Below are 21,960 nucleotides of genomic sequence, written 5' to 3'. Positions count from 1 at the left end.
GCGTTCGCCTCTCCAGCTCCGCTCACAGTCTCGTCTCACGCTTCGGTCCAGTCTTACGCTCGACCAAACCTCTGACCCGTTAATGTTTGTGTAAAAAGGAGAAAGTGTGAATGTTTAGTGCTGTTTCACTTGTTCCTGTCCCACCCTCTGTGAAAGTGCTCACTTACAATAACACGATAAAGAACTTAACATTAAAGTGCTGCATTAACACAGTATGTCATACAGTACACAGATAGACATCACAAATAAGATTTTTTATGAAGAATCTGTGAAATTATGCAGTTAGAAGTATAATGAATAAAATAGTCCTAATTTTAATGCCTGAGTACTCCTACACAGGAGGCCTATTTATTTCACTTAAAATGCCTATAAATTATTTTCTAGTCTAATTAAACGCAATAGCAAAACTAATAGCTGGTGCAATACAAACTAATAACTTATTTTTGTAAACTATTCATGCAATTGGTTTTGTTTCAATAGTGTTTAAATATAAGAGCAATCCATTAACTTACAGCATAATTATGATGTCAAACCAGATGTACCAAACTGTGGTGCTCTATTGATCTGTTTCACACTTTTAATGGATCTAATATTGAGAATTTGGATTGATTTTTACAGAAAATCTTCACTAGACAGCCAAGAACGACTGCAGTGAATCTCATCTCAGACAGAAATAAGATAATGGGCACTACAGTTTATCTCTATGGAATGAAATTTCCTTTAGAAAAATCCCAGATTCACAGCAGCAATTAATGAGCAACAGAGTCAATTTGCTTTGTTTGTTATTGCGAATCTGTCACCATTTGCATATTTCCTTGAACACTCACAGTCCCGACAGGCATTATCATAATATGGATGATTTCTGTGGTGTTGAATATTTTCCTTCATCTCTTTTATCACAAATGCATGATGATTTTAATAGTTCTTCGGAATAATGAACAGTCTATTGATTACCTAGGACAACGTGTACAGTGGTATTGATCTGTGCATGAAGTTAGGCTATAGCTCCTCGGTGTATTAGCATTCTTTTTATTTTTTTACACGGATTCATTACCCACCCACCACCGCCGCCCTTACCTCCATTGGCATGTTTGTTCTAGTTGCTTCTATTTATTTCGTGTCTCACAAATGGCAGCCTTATGCCAAACATTGTGTGTCTGGTGGTGAGAATACAACAACAGTTGTGACGTCCTCAAAGCATGAGCAATATGTACGGTCACTTCTTTAACAGAGGACTCTTATCCCTTCATATGCCGTTGAAGAAAGCATGAAAATGATTGTGTTATCACGAGCTTTATACCACAAGAAAAACGAGAAACCTTACGACAGTTTGAACATGGTAAGAACTTCTGAATGTAAAAACCAGTTCAGTATCCATGTGTTTGATAGAAAAGTACAGTATTTATCAAACTGTATAAAGCAATATATGGCAAAGTGATGTGTTTGTAATAATAAAGCACTATGTTTAAAACATACAGTTGTGTGTGAGTGAGTGTGTGTGTGTGTGTGTGTGTGTGTGCAATTCGCCTTCAGCAAACTCATGGCAAGCAGACACCCACAAAGGCGAAGCAGTAAAATAGTGGAGCATTTAATCAATGCAGCAAGTCCTCTGCTGTACAACTCATTTACTACAGGAGTTTCTGTTTTTAGCTCTCCCTGAAGCAAAGTGTTGGTAATGAGGATCACGACCAGCATCTTTCAACTCGTTAGTGCTCCCCCATCTGCTTCTTTCCACCTGGACACTTGCAGCGGAGGCAGTGGTGGGGGAAAAAGAGGGCTCAGGGTCCCCGCGGTGAAATACTTTCAGAGACAGGCTTGTGATGTTCCCCTCATTACAGAGCCCGTCTTTGACGTCTGAAGAATAATGCCCAATTATTCTTTTCACCTACAGTTTCCTGGCCAATATTTACACTCTTTTTCCAAATTCATATGAAGAGGTATTGTTTTTTTTTTATTAAACAGCATACAGCAATTTCTTGATGCTGGTGCCAACACCACACATTTAAGTCTTCAGAGAGGAGGAAAAGCATCTTGTTTGTGATGCTTCTGCACTTGAAACAAGTTAAGAGAAAGCAAAGGTCCTCTGTGTAGGATTCAGTAGCATCCAGTGGCGTGGTTGCAGATTGCAACCAACTGAGAAACCCTCGTCTCACTCTCTGCTGCAGTAGCCATTAAAAATGTGAAAAAAAAAAATCTGATAAAGACTGAACTCCATGGAAGACTCTCTGTAGACAGGAAAGGCTCATTCAACACAATTCTTAGTTAGACTCAATGATGGCACTGCATGTGATAACTTTTCAGAGCAGCTACCAGCAGCAACCAGTTAACTTAGCTTGACACAGTCTGTCCAAATTTAACAAAGTACACCTGTCAGCACCCCTAAAGCTCATTTATTAACATGATATAAGCAGTTCGTTTAAACTGTACAAAACCGAAGCATTAAAAATAATAACGATAAGTTGTGGTTGCCTGATGACCATGTCTCTGCTTGCCGTTATCAACTTCGTTGTCTCAAGATGAAAGTCAATGAACCAAGCCAATAAACAGTTTGCCACATAATTCTTGTATTAAGACAATTTGTCATTTGTATTCCTTGGTTTTGATCAAACGAAATGCAACATGGCTGCTAGCTTAGACTAGAAACATGTCTAAGCTATTATTTAAAGGACAGACATGAAGGTGTGAGACATCTTATCAGCTAACTTTCAGGAAAGACGTGAAGAAATGTTCTTCCCAAAATGTCCAACTACTGTGCAACTTTTACATATCAGGCCCTGTAGCAGAATGAGTCATTACACTTTAGAAACACTATTTCAAAGCAAGACACTGCATACTTTCAAAACTGACAGTAATCACACAGGAATAGAAAGACTGTATGTGTTACAGGACCCGCCTTAACTAAATGAGCTGAAATTGCTCCAGAAAGAAAAATAAAAAAACAAAAAAAATATATCAGTGCTGCACATTTTAGTAAAGTCACGTGCACACAAACAGTAACAGTGTTATCAGAAACACAGACATGGCCTGCTTTCAGAACACAGCTAGGTGCTAACAATCTGTCCCTAAAGTGATAAACATTGCCTTCATAATGCATCATGTTGAGGATAGTTCGACATCACAGCATCATCTCACAAAGAGATAGAAACAATTAAAAGTAGCTATGCAGAATACCATTAAAGCTTGACCAGGAAGGCCAAAAATGACCATCATGAGACATCATGAGACGCCACCCCAAATCCCAAAAAGCTGAAACAATATATAAAACATGACTAAAACAGAATGTGGTAATTTGTAATGTGGTAATTGTTTTGGACATATACTCAATTGAAAGTAATAAAAAAGACAATACATTGATGGCCTCATTAAGTTTCTTTGATTTTTGTAAATATATGATTATTCTGAAACTGACAGTAGCGACATGTTTCAAACAAGTCAGTACAGGAGCAATGAAAAACTGGTAAAGTTGTGGAATGAAAAATTGCAAGTGACTGAATTCATTTATATTTTACACAATGTCCTAAATACCAAAAATTTGGGTTGTGCAAATTATGCTTATAAAAATTATCCTGATCTTATACCTCTACTAAGTTGTGTGTTGAGATTACAAAGCATCAAAAATCTCTCCTACATTTGTGTGTACATCATGATTGATTACTACATATCAGACTCACTATAAACTATTGTACATCTGTTTGAACACTTGTTTTTCTTTTGTCGCTTTTAACAGTCTGTGTTTCTGTTACACAAGTCTCAAGTTCCGATTTGCATCACCTGTGTGTGAAGACGCGTACAAATGACAAATTAAAAAAAAATCCTGAAATGAGGGAAAAGTCATGCTTATGTACTTAAAATGAACACATTTAATTGAGAAAAAAAAATCACCTCACTAGGTTCAGAGAAATGTGTAAACTGATGCCTTCTTTCATAACCTTTAAAACATATATCTTAATAAGCTAGAGTTAACACTATCCAACATTTATCACACAGCTAAGAATAAATAGATCAGTTCATCTGGTGCATCACTTGAGGAGAAAAACCTCCTCTGAGCCAGTTTCTCAGGAGTTAACTGTCCACAGACACTTGGGCTGGTGTCAACAAAAATTCACAAGTTAGATTTGGGTCCACTGTTGACTGGAATTGCCCTTAGCTCAGTCCTCATGCACAAGTACTCTCCAATTACAGCCATCAATGCCATGCAGGCTACATTGACGAGCCACCAGGACAGGGAGGCTGGAAGATGAGCATTATAGATCCAGCAGCCAATCATATGGAAGAAGTGCACAGTGACTGTGAAGTCAAGGCACTGTTTCCCTCGACGAATGAAGAACCACAGACCGAGGGCGCTGCAGGAACAGTGAGACAGACAGGTTGTGCTATATTTCCACATAACATTTGTAAAAGTTCAAGTCTTGCTGCGTACCAAGTCTATAGAAATTATTATTTTCATTTTTATTCCACTTTTTCAATAGTGTGTAGTCCTACTGGTGGAAATCCTCCAATTGTGCGGGTGTGAATAAATCCATTATGCCTATTAAAATGAGAAACTTGAATAACTGCATTTTAGTAGGAGGTGTCAGAGCTCACATCTTTCTGAATGTACAGAGAAAAAAAAATACTTACCAGGTAAGAGAGTTCAAGATGAATGCCATCATGGAGAGCCTGCCTTGCATTGTGGCAAAACCAAGAACCTACCAAGGCAGAGCAACGATTCAGATAGCATTTTCAGGAGTGTGTACAAATGCACAAATGTGCTACAAACATAAATCATAAATCACAGATGGTCACACACATCTTATAACTTACTTCATAACTGAAGATCTGGTCCAGTGACCGATTAGTTTGAACCAAACTGTCCACTCCAGCCAACCACAGGCCCAGGAAGCTGTAGTAGATGCACTGCATCAACACAATCTGACTCACGATGAGAACAGGATCCCAGATGTAGCTACGGAAGTGACTGCCCATTGTGGTCTGATGTTACATGTACAGGCCCAAGGGATGTCAACAGCTGGCCCTGACTTTTACCAGCCAGCCCATCCAATGGAGCCTCTGCTGACTGCAAAATCTGAAAAAACAAAAAGTCACCTTTACTGAACATGTTTCACATCTCAAGATGTCAACAATTTTTTTAAAGAGTTTTATTATGCATAAACAGGATGATAATGATTGGATCATAGATATTTCAAAAACAGTGCAATACACTGTATTGCTGTGATGCATTCTACGTGTACCTGTCTTAACAGACAATAAGATACAAATTAACAATCAAAAAGAGCACCAAATTTAGATGTTGCATGGTGCAGAAGTGTTTGGAAAACAGAAGAACCTGTGATTAGTTTAAGCAGTACTAAACATTCCTTATGTCCCTTCCCTCTTCCAGTCTACAACCACTAAACATTGCCAATAAGACAGGAATACAATACAGTCCTGTCCCATTTTATCTTTAACATAACAAATTTAAATTTGAATCTTTGCAATAAATAAATTTAATATAAAATGTATCAAGCAATAGTATTCTTAACACATAACATATATCTTATCTTGAATTTCCCTCGGGATCAATAAAGTATCTATCTATCTATCTATCTATCTATCATAGACAACCATCTTGACACGGATTCCTTACATTTTTTAAACGGGTTTTGTAAAGTGATCAACAGACATACAAAGTAGGATATTAACAGAGTAAAAATCTACTTGTCACGGCCCTCTGGTGAACAGTCAGTATCGGAGACGCCACTGTAAATGTCCTCAAACCTACATTAGCATCTGTAGAACAACTTTCTTTCTGGCTTATTTACGAGAAGGATATGATGTCAATTCAGCATAACCAAAAACAACAGAAAAGCAGAAACTAATTATTCAAACGCAAAAACCAGAGTTAATGCAAGTATCAACCCTTGCATGAAAACACCGGCGGATGATTTATGTCAGAGCACACAAAAGAGTTTTGATATTGACACTGCATGTATTCACCCTTGGCTTTATTTTCGTATGCTTACATTTAAAGTCAAGAACAGGCGAACCGAGCTCGCTGCTAGTTGCCCACCAACGATTAGCAAAAGCTAACATTTTTGTTAACCGGTTACAGCGTGTTAGCAAGGTTTCGTGGTTAACTAAAGCACTCAAAGCCCACCGTGATGTCCAATTCGAGTCAACACAGACGTCATGTTGCAGAGACATAAAACAGTGCGTGGAAACAACACTGAAGTCTCCTTCTCGCCTGACGATAACGTTACAACAACACGGAATAGGACCAACAAGTTACGGCATGTCAGCACGGTCGTTTTCTTTCCAGGCAGCGGGTTAACAGTTTCAACAAAACACAAAGACAAGTGACACAAACCTGGATATTGAATTAGAAAAGGGAAGTGATGTATTAATGTCTTGAGCTCCTCGGCAAGAACTTTGCCGTTCATGAACGGGGCCTGCTTGTTACCGACTGACTAAAAAACATAAAACTCACCCCGGTAAACCCGGAAGAAAAACTTCTTCTTCTTCTCCTTGTTTTACGGCGGTTGGCATCCAGCCTATTGGTGCATTACCGCCGCCCTATGGAGTGTGGATGAAATTACAATTTAAACCCCAAAAAACACCTCACCCTTGCTCATCTACCTATATACTTATCTCCATTATCTCCACTCCTGCCTAGCATTCATATTCTGTGAAAAAGCCCGGTTTCCCTTACAAAACCTAATAGTGCCTTAACCTGTGTGATCTCACCCACACTCAGTGTTATTTTCTTTCATCCCTGTCTCCCTCAGCTTTTTTCTCATCATTTCTCTCCGTTCCTCATACTCCCTGCACCATAAAAAAGCATGCTCTTTATAACCCATAGAAACTGGGGTTTCTGGGGAACTGGTTGTTGTTTCTGTCAAACCGTGCAAAATAGTGGTTCACGGAGAAATGAATTTGCTGTGTGAATTGAGCAGCTGTTACTTTTGTAATCTGTGATGGCTTAAAATGCCCTGTTACATGCCTCCCTATGGCCTTTCCTCAGGTTGGACCATGTTGTTTCAGCCACTGGATGTACTGTAAGGAAAGCATGATCACGTGCCATGTTTAGTCATCTATGGTTCATTGTTGGAGATTATTATTTGCAAACGCTCTTAGCAGTGGAAACATTTCAACACAATGTCCTGCTTCTGACTACATACTCTTGACAGTGGTTAATGCACTACTAGAATCTGAACATCTTAAAACGTCACTTGGTTTAATGTTTTCTGCCTGACCTGCTGTGAAAAGAAAAGCCAGCACACGCAAACACTGACTGGTTATTGTCAGTGTTTTTGTTTTATATTACATTTAAATATGGGATGATGAATGTAACCCTTAGTCTATTATTATCTGCTTTTGATGCACCAGCGTGTATTATAAGATAATCAGAGTAATGTCTTCTTATGTATCTGCTGCTGGTTCTTATCCACACTTCCCTCCTTCTTCCATTCTAAAAGGAGCAACCATAACCTTCTCTAATAAACAAGGTTGGACAACAGAAATTGGTACAGTCAGGATTATGCCCCATCCCTGTTCCACTGACTGTGTCTGTCGCTGTCCAGCCAAAGCTTGATTAATGTGGTTAATCTTTTGTTTGGCAATGCTGTAACACCTTCTGAGCAGGGTGATCTTCTTTATCGCCCTTTAAGTTTGCGAAGTTTCCTAGTGCTATAATTGATTTCCAAAGTCCAACCAAAGTCTGGAACTGCCCTAAATAGTTACAGTTTTCATAACATAACCTTTGTCCGTTGACGCAGCGACAACAACTCTTTGAGAATTCCCTTAACAGATCCTGGCAGCAGAGCATGCAGTTCATACTAGAATTAGTTGTAAGGATTAATATTTAACTCTGTTCTATGTAATTCAGTCAGTCAAGGGGCACAGACACACCATAATAGTAGGAACACGTTTGAATTTGAGAACAATACGACAGCTCATAGAAATGAAGACGATTCCATTCATCAACATACACAGGAACCTGACATGTTTGTATCGTGCTGTGGGTAAGAACATTTGTTGCTCTTTATTGCGTTTTCCAAGTGGCTTATCAGAGGGGTTGTGTTTAAGTTGAACACTGAAATCTATTCTGAGAGAATATGCTGCCATATCACTGCAGGTCTACAAAGGCATGGAGGTCTGATTGTGATGTACGCAAACACCTGAGATAATAAGTTTCCCCAGAGCCACTGTTGTTACAAGTGTAAAATAATCACAGAGCGTTTTGCAGAAATTAACACAAAATTTATTTTAGAGATATTTAATAATTAATATACAACATTTTAACATGTGGACTTAAGTGCTTGTCCATAAACACACTCCTGCACTTACTCATGACTGTGTGGTTGATGTGCTACAAACACATACCCCTGCATTATTACAGTAGTTGTAATTCTTGTTGTAGACGGCCACCTGTACCCAGGAAGATGTGTTTTCTGCACAATCCTGTTGAAAAACATCCCATTTGAAAGACGATGGGCAAAAAACATGCTGGCCTACTGAATCTCATCACTATGGTATTATGAAGGAGGGTCGTTGCAGGTCAAGCTGTAGCACAGATGGCTGTTAATTGTATGGATAGTGATTTAATTCCAAGCTCATCCTGTCCACTTGTCGAGTGTCCTCGAGCTTGACAGGTGTGACTGTGAGGTAAGTATGTAAACTGTGTGGACAAAAACATCTGCAAAATACATGCAATGTTAAAAATTTCCCACGTTTCCTGTCAAACTGTACATCCACTATTGACATTGTATGGATATTCCTTGAGCCCCATTATGTTTAAAAGAGCCATCAGGTATATTGATACTAAATTTACTCAGTTTGATGGAAGTTGTGTCTGCATGCAAACCAATTATATTGAAGTAGCTTTAAAATAGTGTTGTCTAGTTGTAATCCAGATTATCGGTGATAGGTTTTGCATAGAAAAGACAAAACTCCTCAGTTGCAGGTGTCTAAAAATGGTTTCCTTTGGGTGCTATGTATCTTCGAAAAGCCAAAGCCAGCCTCAAAAGCCATGAGCCTCTTCCTTGGAAAGGACAAATATTTTTAATTAAGTGTGTTTGTGCATCTTAATGAATTTGAGTCCCTCCTTGTCTTGGAGGCCTATTAGCAAATTTTCTCATATTACAGCTAATTTTACAGATGACATATCACGGATGTGGATGGATAACACAACCTTGATTAATGTTTGATCAGCACTGTTGAATTTGACAGTTTGATCTGAGTTTTGTGAGCTGTGTCCTTCTGTTTTTCCCAACCTGACTGAGTGAACAACATGCGCTTCTGTGTTTGAGATGTTGGTTTTCCAGAGGCAGTGAATGTTGTGTATTTCACCTTTAATGCTTGCACAGGGACCTACCATCTTCAGAAATTTTCTGACAACTCTGCAGTGGTCGGGTGTATTACTGGTGGTAATGAGAGAGAGTACAGGACTCTAGTGGACAACTTTGTCACATGGAGCGGCAGAAACCACCTGCAGCTCCATGTGACAAAGACCAAGGAACTGGTAGTGGACCTGAGGAGGACTAAGGCTCCAGTGATACCTACCAAGATCAACGGGGACACTGTGGAGGTGGTGGAAGAGTACAAGTACTTAGGAGTGTACTTGGACCACAAACTGGACTGGTGCAAGAACGTGAACACGGTGTACAGGACTGACTGCAACTGAGGTCCTTCAACATCTGCAGGACGATGCTGAGGATGTTCTATGAGTCCGTGATGTCCAATGCCATCGTGTATACTGTTGCATGCAGAGTGAGGGACACTAACAGACTCAACAGAATCATCAAGAAGGCCAGTCATGTTGTGAAAGAGGAACTGGACTCTCTGACGGTGGTGTCTGAGAGGAGGATGTTGTCCAAAATAAGGACTGTACTGGACTTTCCCTCTCACCCTCTCCACAATGTGCTGATCAGCTACAGGAGCTCGTTCAGTCAGAGACTCTCACTCCCATGATGCACCACGGAGCGACACAGGAAATCATTCCTGCCTGTCGTCATCAAACTGTTAAACTCTGCACTGTGACGGACACACATACTCTTCCACAGAATGTATAAATGTACACACACACGTAAATTACCTGATATTTCAAATGTAAACTCCTGTTATTTTTATATTTTATACTTGTTTTAGTTTTATCCTATTTTATATTTTTCCCTTTCTTTCTTGATTGAGGAAATTGCAAGTACAATGTCTGTACAAAAAAGAATTTCCCCTCTGGGATAAATAAAGTAATTCTGTTTAAGATTCTGATTCTCATGAGCACAAGAAATACCTTCAGCAAAACTGTTAAACACTGCAATTTAATTCCTCAGCAAAGTTCTGCTGGGTTTTCAACAGCACTCTGATAGTTGAAGTCTGATACATGAACATTAGAGTGTGTGAAATGCGTCTGCAGTACTTCTTAGAGTTTCCTTTTTATACTTCAAAGGTCACATGTGTTTTTCCCTTCTACTTGTAGGTGGAATTCGGTGGAAGAGCAGCTACAAACAAGCTCCCCTACTGACAGCTGCTCCTACTCGGGCCCTCGTCGATGAACAGATCAGCATTAAAGGACGTTTTCTGGCCCCACACTGTCCTGTCACAGTGTGTGCACAAATGCACAGTGAGGATGGTGACCTGTGGGAGGCATTCGCACATTATTATGCAAAGGCAGATGGAACCGTCAACTGTGAGTTTAAACAGTATAAACAAGTTGCAAGTAAACTGGCAATTAAATTACAGCTGTAATAAATCAAAGTTACAAGTTAACATTTAATTTGTTTATTGTGGGTGCAAGTTTTAGAAACTATTTAGACTTTTGTGCAGGTAGTTAGAAACTTTCTCCCCTCGCTGCTCTCTCAATAGTGACCAGGGATCATTCAGTCGGGGGCTCATATTTGGGCTGTGAGCCAATGGGACTGTTCTGGGGACTGCAGCCGGCTCCTGGTTCAAGAGAGGGTTTGAGGCAAGTGATGAATGAAACTCCCTGAGAGCTAAAGAAAATAAAATCTTTCGGCCAACATCTCTACATAAACCGTTTTTAATGGAGCCTTGTAGTTGATCAGGCAGGGCATAGCGGTGAGTTTAAACTATTATTTTCCACACACCATCCAATAATATGGAGCCACAACTTAACTCAAACAATAAGGTTGTCCATATTAACCGATGTGGCTCTCATTCATTCTGCATTTGCAAGTGAACCCACTGCTACTATTACTGACCGTTTTGCACTGCGTCCGTCCAGCATCAACAAGCCAGTATCACATTTTTTCTTGAGGATTACAAGAGCAGGACCACACTGTCAAATTAAAATGCTTGTTATCCTTCCAGTGACTGGACATAGCAAACAGTTTATAAGAGCTTCCTTACCGAACTGTGCTCTTCCTTACAGGCTAAGGAAGAAAAATGTAGAGACTCCATTTGTTGTTCAAGTGTCCTTACTGGAGGGCCACGTTTCGCCCAGTGAAGGACAGAGCGCTGAGCTGGCTGCTGTCACCACTGAGCGCTCGTACATGGCACCAGGCGTACAAAGAATAGATATTCGCCAGGATGGAGTTGTTGCAACACTGTTTTTGCCACCTGGTGAGCACAAGATTTGAAGCGTTCACTCATGTGTGACAACACTGTGTCCTCTGAACACTACCCATTGTACTGATTTCTTGCAGGCCCAGGTCCATTTCCAGCTGTACTGGATCTGTGGGGAATGGGCGGAGGGCTGGTAGAGTACCGCTCAGCTCTGTTTGCCTCCAGAGGCTATGCAAGCTTGTCCCTTGCATACATAGGGCACCAAGATTTGCCTGGCCCACCAAATGCCGTGAACGTTGGTAATTCATATTTCAAGGTAAAATAAGATACAGGCTCAAATTTATCCTATGCTACGTTCATTTCTTTCTGCATCATATGTCTCTTAATAAAAGCTCACATTTACTTAAATTGTTTTTTCATTCCCTCAAAATCTTTATTTTTGGTTTGGACAGACGGCTTTCCACCTACTGCAAAACCATCATCAGGTCTGTAATGACAGAGTTGGAATCATTGGTCTCTCCTTTGGAGCCTACCTGACTCTTCGACTTGCCATTCAGAATGGTGTCAAGGTGTGTTTATATCTGTCATCCAAATATAAAGCACCTCCTCAATTATAAACCACCAAAGGGAGGTGCCCTAAAGACATCCTAATAAGATGACTCTACTCCAAGCTACCCCTGGATGTCCAAGCCCTCTTAACCTTATCTAAGGCTGAGCCCAGCCGCCCTACGAAAGAAACTCATTTAGGCTGCTTGTATCCGTGATCTCATTGGTTATTTGGTCACTACCCAGAGCTCATGACCATAGGTGAGGGATGGAACATAGATGGTGAACAAGAAACCCAGATACTTAAACTCCTTCGTTTGGGGCATCAACTCCCCTTGGAGCAATCCACCGATTTCCGGCAGAGAACCATGGCCTCAGACTTGGAGATGCTGATTCTTATCCTACCCGCTTCACATTCTGCTGCAAGCCACTCCAGTGTGTGCTAAAAGTCACAAACTGATGAACCCAATGAACCACTTCATCTACAAAAAGCAAAGATGCAGTCGTGAGGTTCCCGAACCAGACACACTGTTGACCCTGACAGCACCTTGAGATCCTGTCCATAAATATCACAGATGGGATAAGAGACATGGAACAGCCTTGGCAGAGTCCAATACCCACCCAAAAGTGTTTGGTTTAGGTCTCATTTTGGTTATACAGGGACTAGATGGTTTGTAGTACCCATACTCCTGCATACCTTGCATAGGGGATATGATCGTAGGCCTCCCAGGGTGGCTCTCTTGTTTTCCTGGGAGCACTCCACAGTTTCACTCAGCTTGCCTAACGCGCTCACCCTGGGCAACTCTGGAAAGGTTTGGCTCCAGCACCAGTACTGTGTGTAGAGATTACCTCAGCTACATCTAGTTGGTACTGCTTCACCTTCCGCATGAATAAAGGCTCAACAACCAGATGCTCACTGGCAAGCTCCCTTCCCTGACCTGGCCCCAGGAATGGGCGTGGGATGGTGGGTGACAGCTCTAGGGTGGTAATTCTCTGATACATGTCAGCAATTTATGTTCTTCTCTCCAGCCATCCTGTTTGATTTGTATCAATGGCCCTGTAGGAAGTACCACCAAGTTATCAGATGCGGATGGCAGGACTGAAGAGTTTGAAAGGTAAAAGTCCAATTAAAGGTGAAACTTGTAGGATATGATCATTAAAGCATAAGGGTGAAATTATTGAACTAATGCATCTGATTGATCAGGTATAATTTCTGGCGTGACACTTAAATTTGTAAACTAAAATAGTAGTTTTGGTCTTACACATTAACATTTCATTATCAATTTAATTCATACAGCTTTGGTATTTAACCCAGATTCTATGAATCTTAGCAAAAAGAAGTGTATCAGGTTGTTCTCAGCCAAAGACTGATTAAGTTTTGTTTCATGTTGATTCAGTGACCGGAGGTATTGGTCATATGATGACCAAGGTAACGTCAGTTTCAGAGAGGTTTCCTTGCCTGCTAAACTTGAGAACAAAGTGAAGGTGATGTGAAAACATATGCGTTTCATATACACGTGTGTTTATACATACATATTTATAAAAAGAAAAAATCTTCAGAATGACTTGTTGTGTTTTTGCAGGTTGAGCTCCTCAGTTGTCCATTAATGTACATAGTGGGTGAAGATGACCTGAGCACTTCCAGTGTAGAGAACGCAAATCTGGTAGATTGTCTTATTTTACTGCATATTTTTTGTCTTTTTTTATTTGGATACTTTAAAAATCTAGTCACTCTTGCCTGTTTCTCCACCTTAAAGCCAACCATTTTATCTGTGAGTTTGACTTTGATGCTCTTTGACTTGTTTATGGGCTTATCGAGTTATTGGTTGTTCTTAAAGCACTGTTTTACTCGTCATCAGATCGAGGAGACCCTGAGGGCTGCAGGTAAATCCCATCTGCTCACCTGTTTGTCCTACCCTGGTGCTGGTCATCTGATTGAACCACCTTACACACCAAATTCAAGACTGTCCCTGTGGCGCAACAAACCAAGAAAACGTGAGCCCCATCCAAGAGCTGCATTTTTCATTCAGCCAAATTCTGTGTTATGTTTGGTGGTTATTACATTTACAGTGTGAACACAATGTGTTCATTGCTATTTATGGTAATAATAATCATAATGCTGCTATGTTTTTTTTTTTACTCCTACAGTCATGACTTTATGGGGAGGTCATCTCGCACCTCATGCTGCTGCCCAGGAAGATGCCTGGAAGAAGATCCTGGATTTTATGGAGAGTAATCTGAGACAGTGAATCTGTGATGAATTGAACCTCTGAGATAGACATCATCATAAATGTTACTGTGAAACGCTGCATTTATGTTCTACATGGAGAGGGAAAAAACTTGCACATTCATTTTCAGTAGGCTGCAGATTCTCCACAAGGGGACCGGGGTAGGGGGCTTTTTAATTACTTGACCTGGCAAGATATTCATTTTGGCAGCAGTTTATTACCAAAGATGTTTGGTTGACAGGTACAGCTGCACATATGACAGATGGTTTACCTGTTAAAAAATGATGGCATAAGATTGTGCAGTTCAGACTGTTCAGACTTGAGGAATACTAGAAAAAAATCACAAAGCTGGTCAAAATCGTCTTAGACCAAACCATTTCGAGCCTCTCAAAGTCAACGATGCTTTCTTGAAAAGACGGTCCTGACCAGACCATGAAGCTTACTGGAGATGAGTCGGGCTTAACGCAGAGTTGATCCCAACTTGCTCTGACGATATGGACGCTTGGACAACAAGGAGACCCCGGACATGATAGGGAACACCTGACTGTTGCCTCATCAAAGAGCTGATTGGTTCAAAGGGTTCCGCAACAATAAGACATTTTAAAGAAACGTTTCGTGAACGGGAGTGTTGGAGAGGTTTTGATTTTATTTGTCTGGTTTTGATGATTTATATTAACAGAACAAGTCGAGAGACTAAATGCATTCACATGGAAAACAGTATACCACAGCTGTTGCATATTGCATGTTAACGTTGGAATGATTTAATTAAAGTAACATGAAAAAAAACTTCAGGTGAATGAGATTTGAGCATTATTAAAATAACATCTATTCTGTACGGATGTGAAGCTACGGCAGATCAGTGTTATTGTCTTGTATGTCTCCCATGTGTCTGACGGCTGTTTTCAGTTTATGTAACTTGAGAGGGACGAGTCTGCAAACTGATATGATGCTGCATTTACATAAACAGAAATCTCAGATGTTAACACAGTATGTCAATTTCATTTTTCATTTCAAGCCTCTATTTTGTCGGGTAGTCCTGACTGAGATTAAAATCTTGATGAGAGGCTCGGCCAAGATAGCACCACCCACAAATCACAACATATTACAACAAACAAACAAAACAGAAAACGGCTATTTTGAGCGCTCAAGTCCTCAAGAAAAACAACCACATGCCTACATCACCACATTTCTAATAATGCCCTTAAATTCGTTAATAGACAACGCTGTCTGTAGCTCACTTCCAGTTTACGGGCATTTATTTGCTTCATGCAGTTTGCCACATGTCGATATGCCAATATGTCGTGAAAAATAAAATAAAATACACGGAAAACACAAGCCGAGGTAAGAACAATATAAAAGATTCTCACAGAGAATAAACATTAAACTTTTAACTTATTACATTGCTGAAACGTAAACAAGCCGTCCTGATGCTAACATCCAAATGAGCTAACAAATTAGCACATTCAATCGTTACACGCATAACACAAACCAACAAATAATTAGCACAGCTCATTGGCCGCATTAACTCAAAGGGAGGTAAGCAGAAAAACTCAAGTTTTTGAGTCGTTTTTAACCACATCTTCTCTAATGCTGCAGGAACAACGAACATCTTCACTAAAGCCAGCAAAGTCTCCCTCTCTCTTCCTCTCTCTCACGGCCAGTCTTAGGAGTACAGGAAATAATAACCCGATCTCCCGCGGCGACAAAGAAAATTAGTTCCGCTTCAAGATAGACAGTTCCTCTTAGACATACAGTTTGTTCTTAATTACAATCGCGTTAGTTACGTGTTGTTATATAAGAACGTCTTGACTGATTGTGTTATTATAAGCCGTCGTGCTTTTTTATTTTGTAATGTCTAATATCATCTGGACATCAGGATGTGATAACACGCCCGGGCGCATCAAATCTGCGGTAGCCTCAGGACATGAAGAGGCCATGGTTTTTTTATTTTCCGAAGAAATATGCCTAAAGGCTAAAGCTGATATGACCGTTTGCTTATTTCCCGCACGCAAGACGAAGATTGCGCACTTTGCCTAACAAGGCCCATTAACGAACAAAACATTTAACCAAATATAAGTTAGAAACTCAAACTTTACACTGGCATAATTTAAACAACTGATGACCATTGAATGTACTCATGTAGGGGTCTGATATGGCCTTTCAATAAATCGGAATGAGCTCTTACATGATGCCAATGTTTCTGTGACTTCCTGTACAGACAGAAAGTCGCAGAAAACACAGATCGACAGTGTGAGTATTAGTGTCAGTTTTTTTTCTCTCTGCCCACCGCTGCTGCAGCCCGCAAAGTTGCAGTTATCTTCTTCAAGTCTGGGTATGTTAACAACCTAGGCGTCTAGGGTCAGGGACATCACTCTTGGACCGCTGTGTGCTGAGGAAGTTACCAGTAGAAGGCCAGTCGAAGGTGAGGGATCCTCATATTATTCCATCTCTTCGTTTGGAAAAGTTCAGTGTCGTGATAATTTTTAGACAGGAAGATGTGTTTGTTGAGTAAATCGTACAGCTAAAAGAGAAAGTTTATTTGATTTAAAAAAAAAAAAGCTATGGATGATGAAAAAATAATAACAATAATAATAAACTTTATGGACTCAGCAGCAATAATCAGCCAAATCCCAAAGGGTTAGTCCTTAGATGAACATTGTATTGTGTGGGAATGTTCTCCATAACTGTGATAAAACCGTGATAGGATTGTTCTCCCTTTGGAAGTCTTCTCAGGATGTTTTTGACTCTCAACATCGGGTGATAAAATATTAAAGCATTCCTATGTACGCTTAAGGGAATCCTCAGAGGATAATAAAGAGAACATCGAAGGATAATAAGGTTCTTTATATGGATATTTAACCTGTTGTATCTGTCAGTGAACCGGGACTTGGGACGTCCACAGGGATTATGAAGACACTGTAACATGATGACTCTCTTTGACATAAGATACTCCTTCTGTTATCCACATGCACATAATTTTCTGATTAATTTACCAAATTATCAAATAGGAAACAACCCGCAAAGAATGTAATCTAAAAGTCTTTACTCACTGCTAAAGTATTATTTTAAAGGACATATATGATCATTAAAACATTGGAACACTCTTCTTTAAGTTATTTATTATATTGATTCACAGCTTAATCTGTTTTACCTGATTTATAACACAATTTGATTAATCTGTGAAAGTTTCCATTTCTGCACTTCACATTTGGATCAGTTGTAAGTTTTTTTTAAACTCTGTTTTATGTGTTTTATGTATTTTAGTGTTTAATCTGTTTTTTTCAAGGTTAAACAGAAATACTGTAAAGGGCTCATTGGCGTTTGAGCGTGAGAACAATACAACAGCTCATACAGATGAAGATGATACCATTCGTCAACATAAACAGGAACCTGACATGTTTGTATCGTGCTGTGGGTGAGAACAGTTTTTGCTCTTTATTGTGTCAAATGGCTTATTAGAGAGCTTGTGTCTGAGCTGAGCGGTGAATATGTTGCTATATTACTGCAGGTCAACACGGCATGGAGGTCTGACTGTGATGTATGTTAACACCTGAGATAATAAGATTTCTCATATTCACTGTTGTTACAAGTGTGAAATAATCACAGAATAATTTATGGAAATGAACGCAAAGTTCATTTTAGAAACATTTAATAAACTATGTTTTAATATTTAGACTGAAGTGCTTGTCCATAAACACACTCCTGCACTTGCTCATGACTGTGTGGTTGATGTGCTACAAAGATATACCCCTGCATTATTACAGCAGTAAGATTTTACATTTTTTCTCAGTGCCTTGGTGGACGTATAGTTTAACAGCCCATGAGACCCAAGTGCTATCATATAAATATTCATAAATTGAAATCATCTGAGCAGAATTACAAAGTGCTTATTGAGCACAAGAAAAATCTTCCTCAAAACAGTTTTGTTGTTTTGTGATTGTGTAATTTTCAATCAGCAAAGGTCTGCTGGGTTTTCAACAGCACTCTGATAGTTGAAGTCTGATACATGAACATTAGAGTGTGTGAAATGCATCTGCAGTACTTCTTAGAGTTTCCTTTTTATACTTCAAAGGTCACACGTGTTTTTCCCTTCTACTTGTAGGTGGAATTCGGTGGAAGAGCAGCTACAAACAAGCTCCCCTACTGACAGCTGCTCCTACTCGAGCCCTCGTCGATGAACAGATCAGCATTAAAGGACGTTTTCTGGCCTCACACTGTCCTGTCACAGTGTGTGCACAAATGCACAGTGAGGATGGTGACCTGTGGGAGGCATTCGCACATTATTATGCAAAGGCAGATGGAACCGTCAACTGTGAGTTTAAACAGTATAAACAAGTTGCAAGTAAACTGGCAATTAAATTACAGCTGTAATAAATCAAAGTTACAAGTTAACATTTAATTTGTTTATTGTGGGTGCAAGTTTTAGAAACTATTTAGACTTTTGTGCAGGTAGTTAGAAACTTTCTCCCCTCGCTGCTCTCTCAATAGTGACCAGGGATCATTCAGTCGGGGGCTCATATTTGGGCTGTGAGCCAATGGGACTGTTCTGGGGACTGCAGCCGGCTCCTGGTTCAAGAGAGGGTTTGAGGCAAGTGATGAATGAAACTCCCTGAGAGCTAAAGAAAATAAAGTCTTTCGGCCAACATCTCTACATAAACCGTTTTTAATGGAGCCTTGCAGTTGATCAGGCAGGGCATAGCGGTGAGTTTAAACTATTATTTTCCACACACCATCCAATAATATGGAGCCACAACTTAACTCAAACAATAAGGTTGTCCATATTAACCAATGTGGCTCTCATTCATTCTGCATTTGCAAGTGAACCCGCTGCTACAGCTACTGACCACTTTGCACTGCGTCCGTCCAGCATCAACAAGCCAGTATCACATTTTTTCTTGAGGATTACAAGAGCAGAACCACACTGTCAAATTAAAATGCTTGTTATTCTTCCAGTGACTGGACAGCAAACAGTTTATAAGAGCTTCCTGACCGAACTGTGTTCTTCCTTACAGGCTAAGGAAGAAAAATGTAGAGACTCCATTTGTTGTTCAAGTGTCCTTACTGGAGGGCCACGTTTCGCCCAGTGAGAGACAGAGCGCTGAGCTGGCTGCTGTCACCACTGAGCGCTCGTACATGGCACCAGGTGTACAAAGAATAGATATTCGCCAGGATGGAGTTGTTGCAACACTGTTTTTGCCACCTGGTGAGCACAAGATTTGAAGCGTTCACTCATGAGGATTCAGTCTGGTGTGGCAACACTGTGTCCTCTGAACACTACCCACTGTACTGATTTCTTGCAGGCCCAGGTCCATTTCCAGCTGTATTGGATCTGTGGGGATTGATTGGAGGACTGACAGAATACCGCTCAGGCCTGTTTGCCTCCAGAGGCTATGCTAGCCTGTCCCTTGCCTACTTGGGGCACCAAGATTTGCCTGGCCCACCAAATCACATAAATGTTGGAGAATCATATTTCAAGGTAAGATATGCTCTGTTCATTTCTTTCTGGATCAGGTACACATGTGACTTAATCAAAGGGCACATTTACTTTAAATGTTTTGCAATTCCTTCAAAATCTCCTGTTTTTTGTTTTTGTTATGTTTTGTTTGGACAGGCTGCCTTCAACTTACTTAAAAGTCATCCACAGGTCTGTGGCGACAGAGTTGGAATCGTCGGTTTCTCCTATGGTGGCTACCTGAGCCTTCGAATTGCCACGCAGACTGATGTCAATGTATGTCTAGCCCTGTCGTCCAATTCTAAATCATCAGTTTGATCAACAGCCTTAACTATAAGCTTTATAAAAAGAGAAAGGTTTAAGTCTACTCTTAAATGAAAAGGGTATCCGCCTCTCGTGCTTAGGATGGGAGCTTGAAAACTAAAGGCTCTGGTTCCCTTTCTACTTTTATAGACTCTTGGAGCTACACGTAACCCTGCATCCCGGGAGCGTAGAATAGAAGAAGAATGCCTTTTATTGTCACTATACACATGTACAATGAGATTAAAAGGTTAAAAATTGAGTGAGTGTAGAGCTCCATTAGGATAATATGGTTCTGTGAGACCTCTAAGATGTGATGATGGCTGACCATTAAGGACTTTGTATGTGAGAAGAAGGGAAGAGTTTTGCATTAGTTTCATAATAGAAAGCAAATTATTATATATACTAAGTTCAATGAGCTTGTACGATGAAGTTCACATTGACTTCCTAGATATTATGTTCTCTTCTACAGCCGACCTGTTTGGTTTGTATCAACTGCCCCATAGGAAGTACCATCAAATTCTCAAACCCGGATGGCAGGACTGAACGGCTTGAGAGGTAAATGGTAATTAAAGGAGCAACTTGTGGCATATTATGATTAAAACAACATTGAGGTGTTTGCATAAATACATCTGATCTGATAGATTCAGGTGTGATGTTTAAGTAGACTAAATTAGTCTTATAAATGAACTGTTGATTATAAAATTGATTTATTAACCCAGATTTTATAAATCAGAGAAACAAAAAAAGAGGTTCTTTTCAACAATAATAAATAACACAACTTGTGCTGCCTTTTCCTTTTAGTGACATGAAGTATTGGTCGTACAGTGATGAAAGCCACGTCATTTTCAGAGACATCTCGCTGCCTGCTAACCTTTACCCCGAAACCAAAGTGAAGGTTTGTGGTTTCCCCCTCAAATCTAACTACAACACACGGGCTATACACACACTTAAGCACACAAGTACACACGTTTTAAATTTCCAAATCAATATGCAAATCAACATATTTGTATCAGTGACAGAAACTTAACTCTATGCTTACTTGTTGTGTTTTTGCAGGTTGAGCTCCTCAGTTGCCCGTTAATGTACATAGTGGGCGAAGATGACCTGAGCACCTCAAGTTTAGAGAATGCAAACTTGGTAGATTGTCTTATTTCACTGTTTTGTTAGCAGTATTAGAAAATGATTGATGTTGGAAAACATTTATTAAGTAGCCCTGGATAAATACTGTTTCTAGTATTTTGTTGTATGTTGTTTTTGTTAAGTCAAACATTTGAACTGTGCATGACAGATTTTTAAACTCGTTAGTTGTGAGTTTCACTTTGACTTTGACAGTTATTGGTTGTTGTTAAAGCACTGTTTTACTCGTCATCAGATCGAGGAGACCCTGAGGGCTGCAGGTAAATCCCAGCTGCTCACCTGTTTGTCCTACCCTGGTGCTGGTCATCTGATTGAACCACCTTACACACCAAATTCAAGAGAGTCCCTGTGGCGCAACAAACCCAAAAAACGTGAGCCCCATCCAAGAGCTGCATTTTTCATTCAGCCAAATTCTATGTTACATTTGGTGGTTATTACATTTACAGTGTGAACACAATGTGTTCATTGTTATATTGACTACTTACAACTATTGAAAGTAATGATAATCATAACGCTACCATGTTTTTCTTCCTCCTGCAGTCCTCAGCTTATGGGGAGGTCATCTCGCACCTCACGCTGCTGCCCAGGAAGATGCCTGGAAGAAGATCCTGGATTTTATGGAGAGTAATCTGAGACAGTGAATCTGTGATGAATTGAACCCTTGAGATGGAAAGAGAGAGAACTGAGAGAGTTCTAAATGCAGAGAAATCAGAGAGAGAGAGAGAGAGAGAGAGAGAAAAGAAATCTTTTGTTTATATACGTGGAGGACATCCTTGAACTGGTTTGTAACAAAAA

At 40.0% G+C, this 21,960-nt stretch overlaps 3 protein-coding genes across 7 annotated transcripts; 2 read left to right on the top strand and 1 right to left on the bottom strand.

Moving 5' to 3' along the window:
- Nucleotides 1-2,542: 2,542 nt before the first annotated feature.
- On the bottom strand, nucleotides 2,543-6,594 carry sys1 (SYS1 golgi trafficking protein). 3 transcript variants are annotated; one of them, XM_046384150.1, is made up of 4 exons: nucleotides 6,467-6,491; nucleotides 4,804-5,065; nucleotides 4,621-4,688; nucleotides 2,543-4,343 (listed from the first exon to the last, which is right to left on the bottom strand). In XM_046384150.1, exons 2-4 carry the CDS (start codon nucleotides 4,963-4,965, stop codon nucleotides 4,103-4,105), a joined length of 471 nt encoding a protein of 156 aa, XP_046240106.1. In that variant the 5' UTR covers nucleotides 4,966-5,065; nucleotides 6,467-6,491; the 3' UTR covers nucleotides 2,543-4,102. The 3 variants fall into 3 exon arrangements, with proteins under 3 accessions (XP_046240106.1, XP_046240104.1, XP_046240107.1); XM_046384148.1 differs by having other exon boundaries at nucleotides 6,347-6,485; XM_046384151.1 differs by lacking the exon at nucleotides 2,543-4,343 and adding an exon at nucleotides 4,369-4,528 and having other exon boundaries at nucleotides 6,467-6,594.
- A 1,226-nt stretch (nucleotides 6,595-7,820) lies between these two features.
- On the top strand, nucleotides 7,821-15,388 carry LOC124056563 (peroxisomal succinyl-coenzyme A thioesterase-like). The gene is made up of 11 exons (XM_046384127.1): nucleotides 7,821-8,000; nucleotides 10,454-10,663; nucleotides 10,840-10,939; nucleotides 11,366-11,556; nucleotides 11,640-11,815; nucleotides 11,952-12,068; nucleotides 13,075-13,160; nucleotides 13,443-13,530; nucleotides 13,629-13,709; nucleotides 13,905-14,040; nucleotides 14,194-15,388. Exons 1-11 carry the CDS (start codon nucleotides 7,940-7,942, stop codon nucleotides 14,292-14,294), a joined length of 1,347 nt encoding a protein of 448 aa, XP_046240083.1. The 5' UTR covers nucleotides 7,821-7,939; the 3' UTR covers nucleotides 14,295-15,388.
- A 588-nt stretch (nucleotides 15,389-15,976) lies between these two features.
- Nucleotides 15,977-21,892, top strand: LOC124056562 (bile acid-CoA:amino acid N-acyltransferase-like). 3 transcript variants are annotated; one of them, XM_046384124.1, is made up of 14 exons: nucleotides 15,977-16,523; nucleotides 16,623-16,695; nucleotides 17,560-17,688; nucleotides 17,948-18,039; nucleotides 18,376-18,585; nucleotides 18,762-18,861; nucleotides 19,286-19,476; nucleotides 19,574-19,749; nucleotides 19,885-20,001; nucleotides 20,498-20,583; nucleotides 20,830-20,923; nucleotides 21,085-21,165; nucleotides 21,401-21,536; nucleotides 21,706-21,892. In XM_046384124.1, exons 3-14 carry the CDS (start codon nucleotides 17,669-17,671, stop codon nucleotides 21,804-21,806), a joined length of 1,404 nt encoding a protein of 467 aa, XP_046240080.1. In that variant the 5' UTR covers nucleotides 15,977-16,523; nucleotides 16,623-16,695; nucleotides 17,560-17,668; the 3' UTR covers nucleotides 21,807-21,892. The 3 variants fall into 3 exon arrangements, with proteins under 3 accessions (XP_046240080.1, XP_046240081.1, XP_046240082.1); XM_046384125.1 differs by having other exon boundaries at nucleotides 16,601-16,695; XM_046384126.1 differs by lacking the exon at nucleotides 17,948-18,039 and having other exon boundaries at nucleotides 15,978-16,695.
- The last annotated feature ends 68 nt before the right edge of the window (nucleotides 21,893-21,960 follow it).

Source organism: Scatophagus argus, chromosome 3, assembly GCF_020382885.2.
Source record: "Scatophagus argus isolate fScaArg1 chromosome 3, fScaArg1.pri, whole genome shotgun sequence".
NCBI lineage: Eukaryota > Metazoa > Chordata > Actinopteri > Scatophagidae > Scatophagus > Scatophagus argus.
The sequence above is the reverse complement of the archived record's forward strand: the minus strand, read 5'-3'. Positions and strand labels throughout refer to the sequence as shown.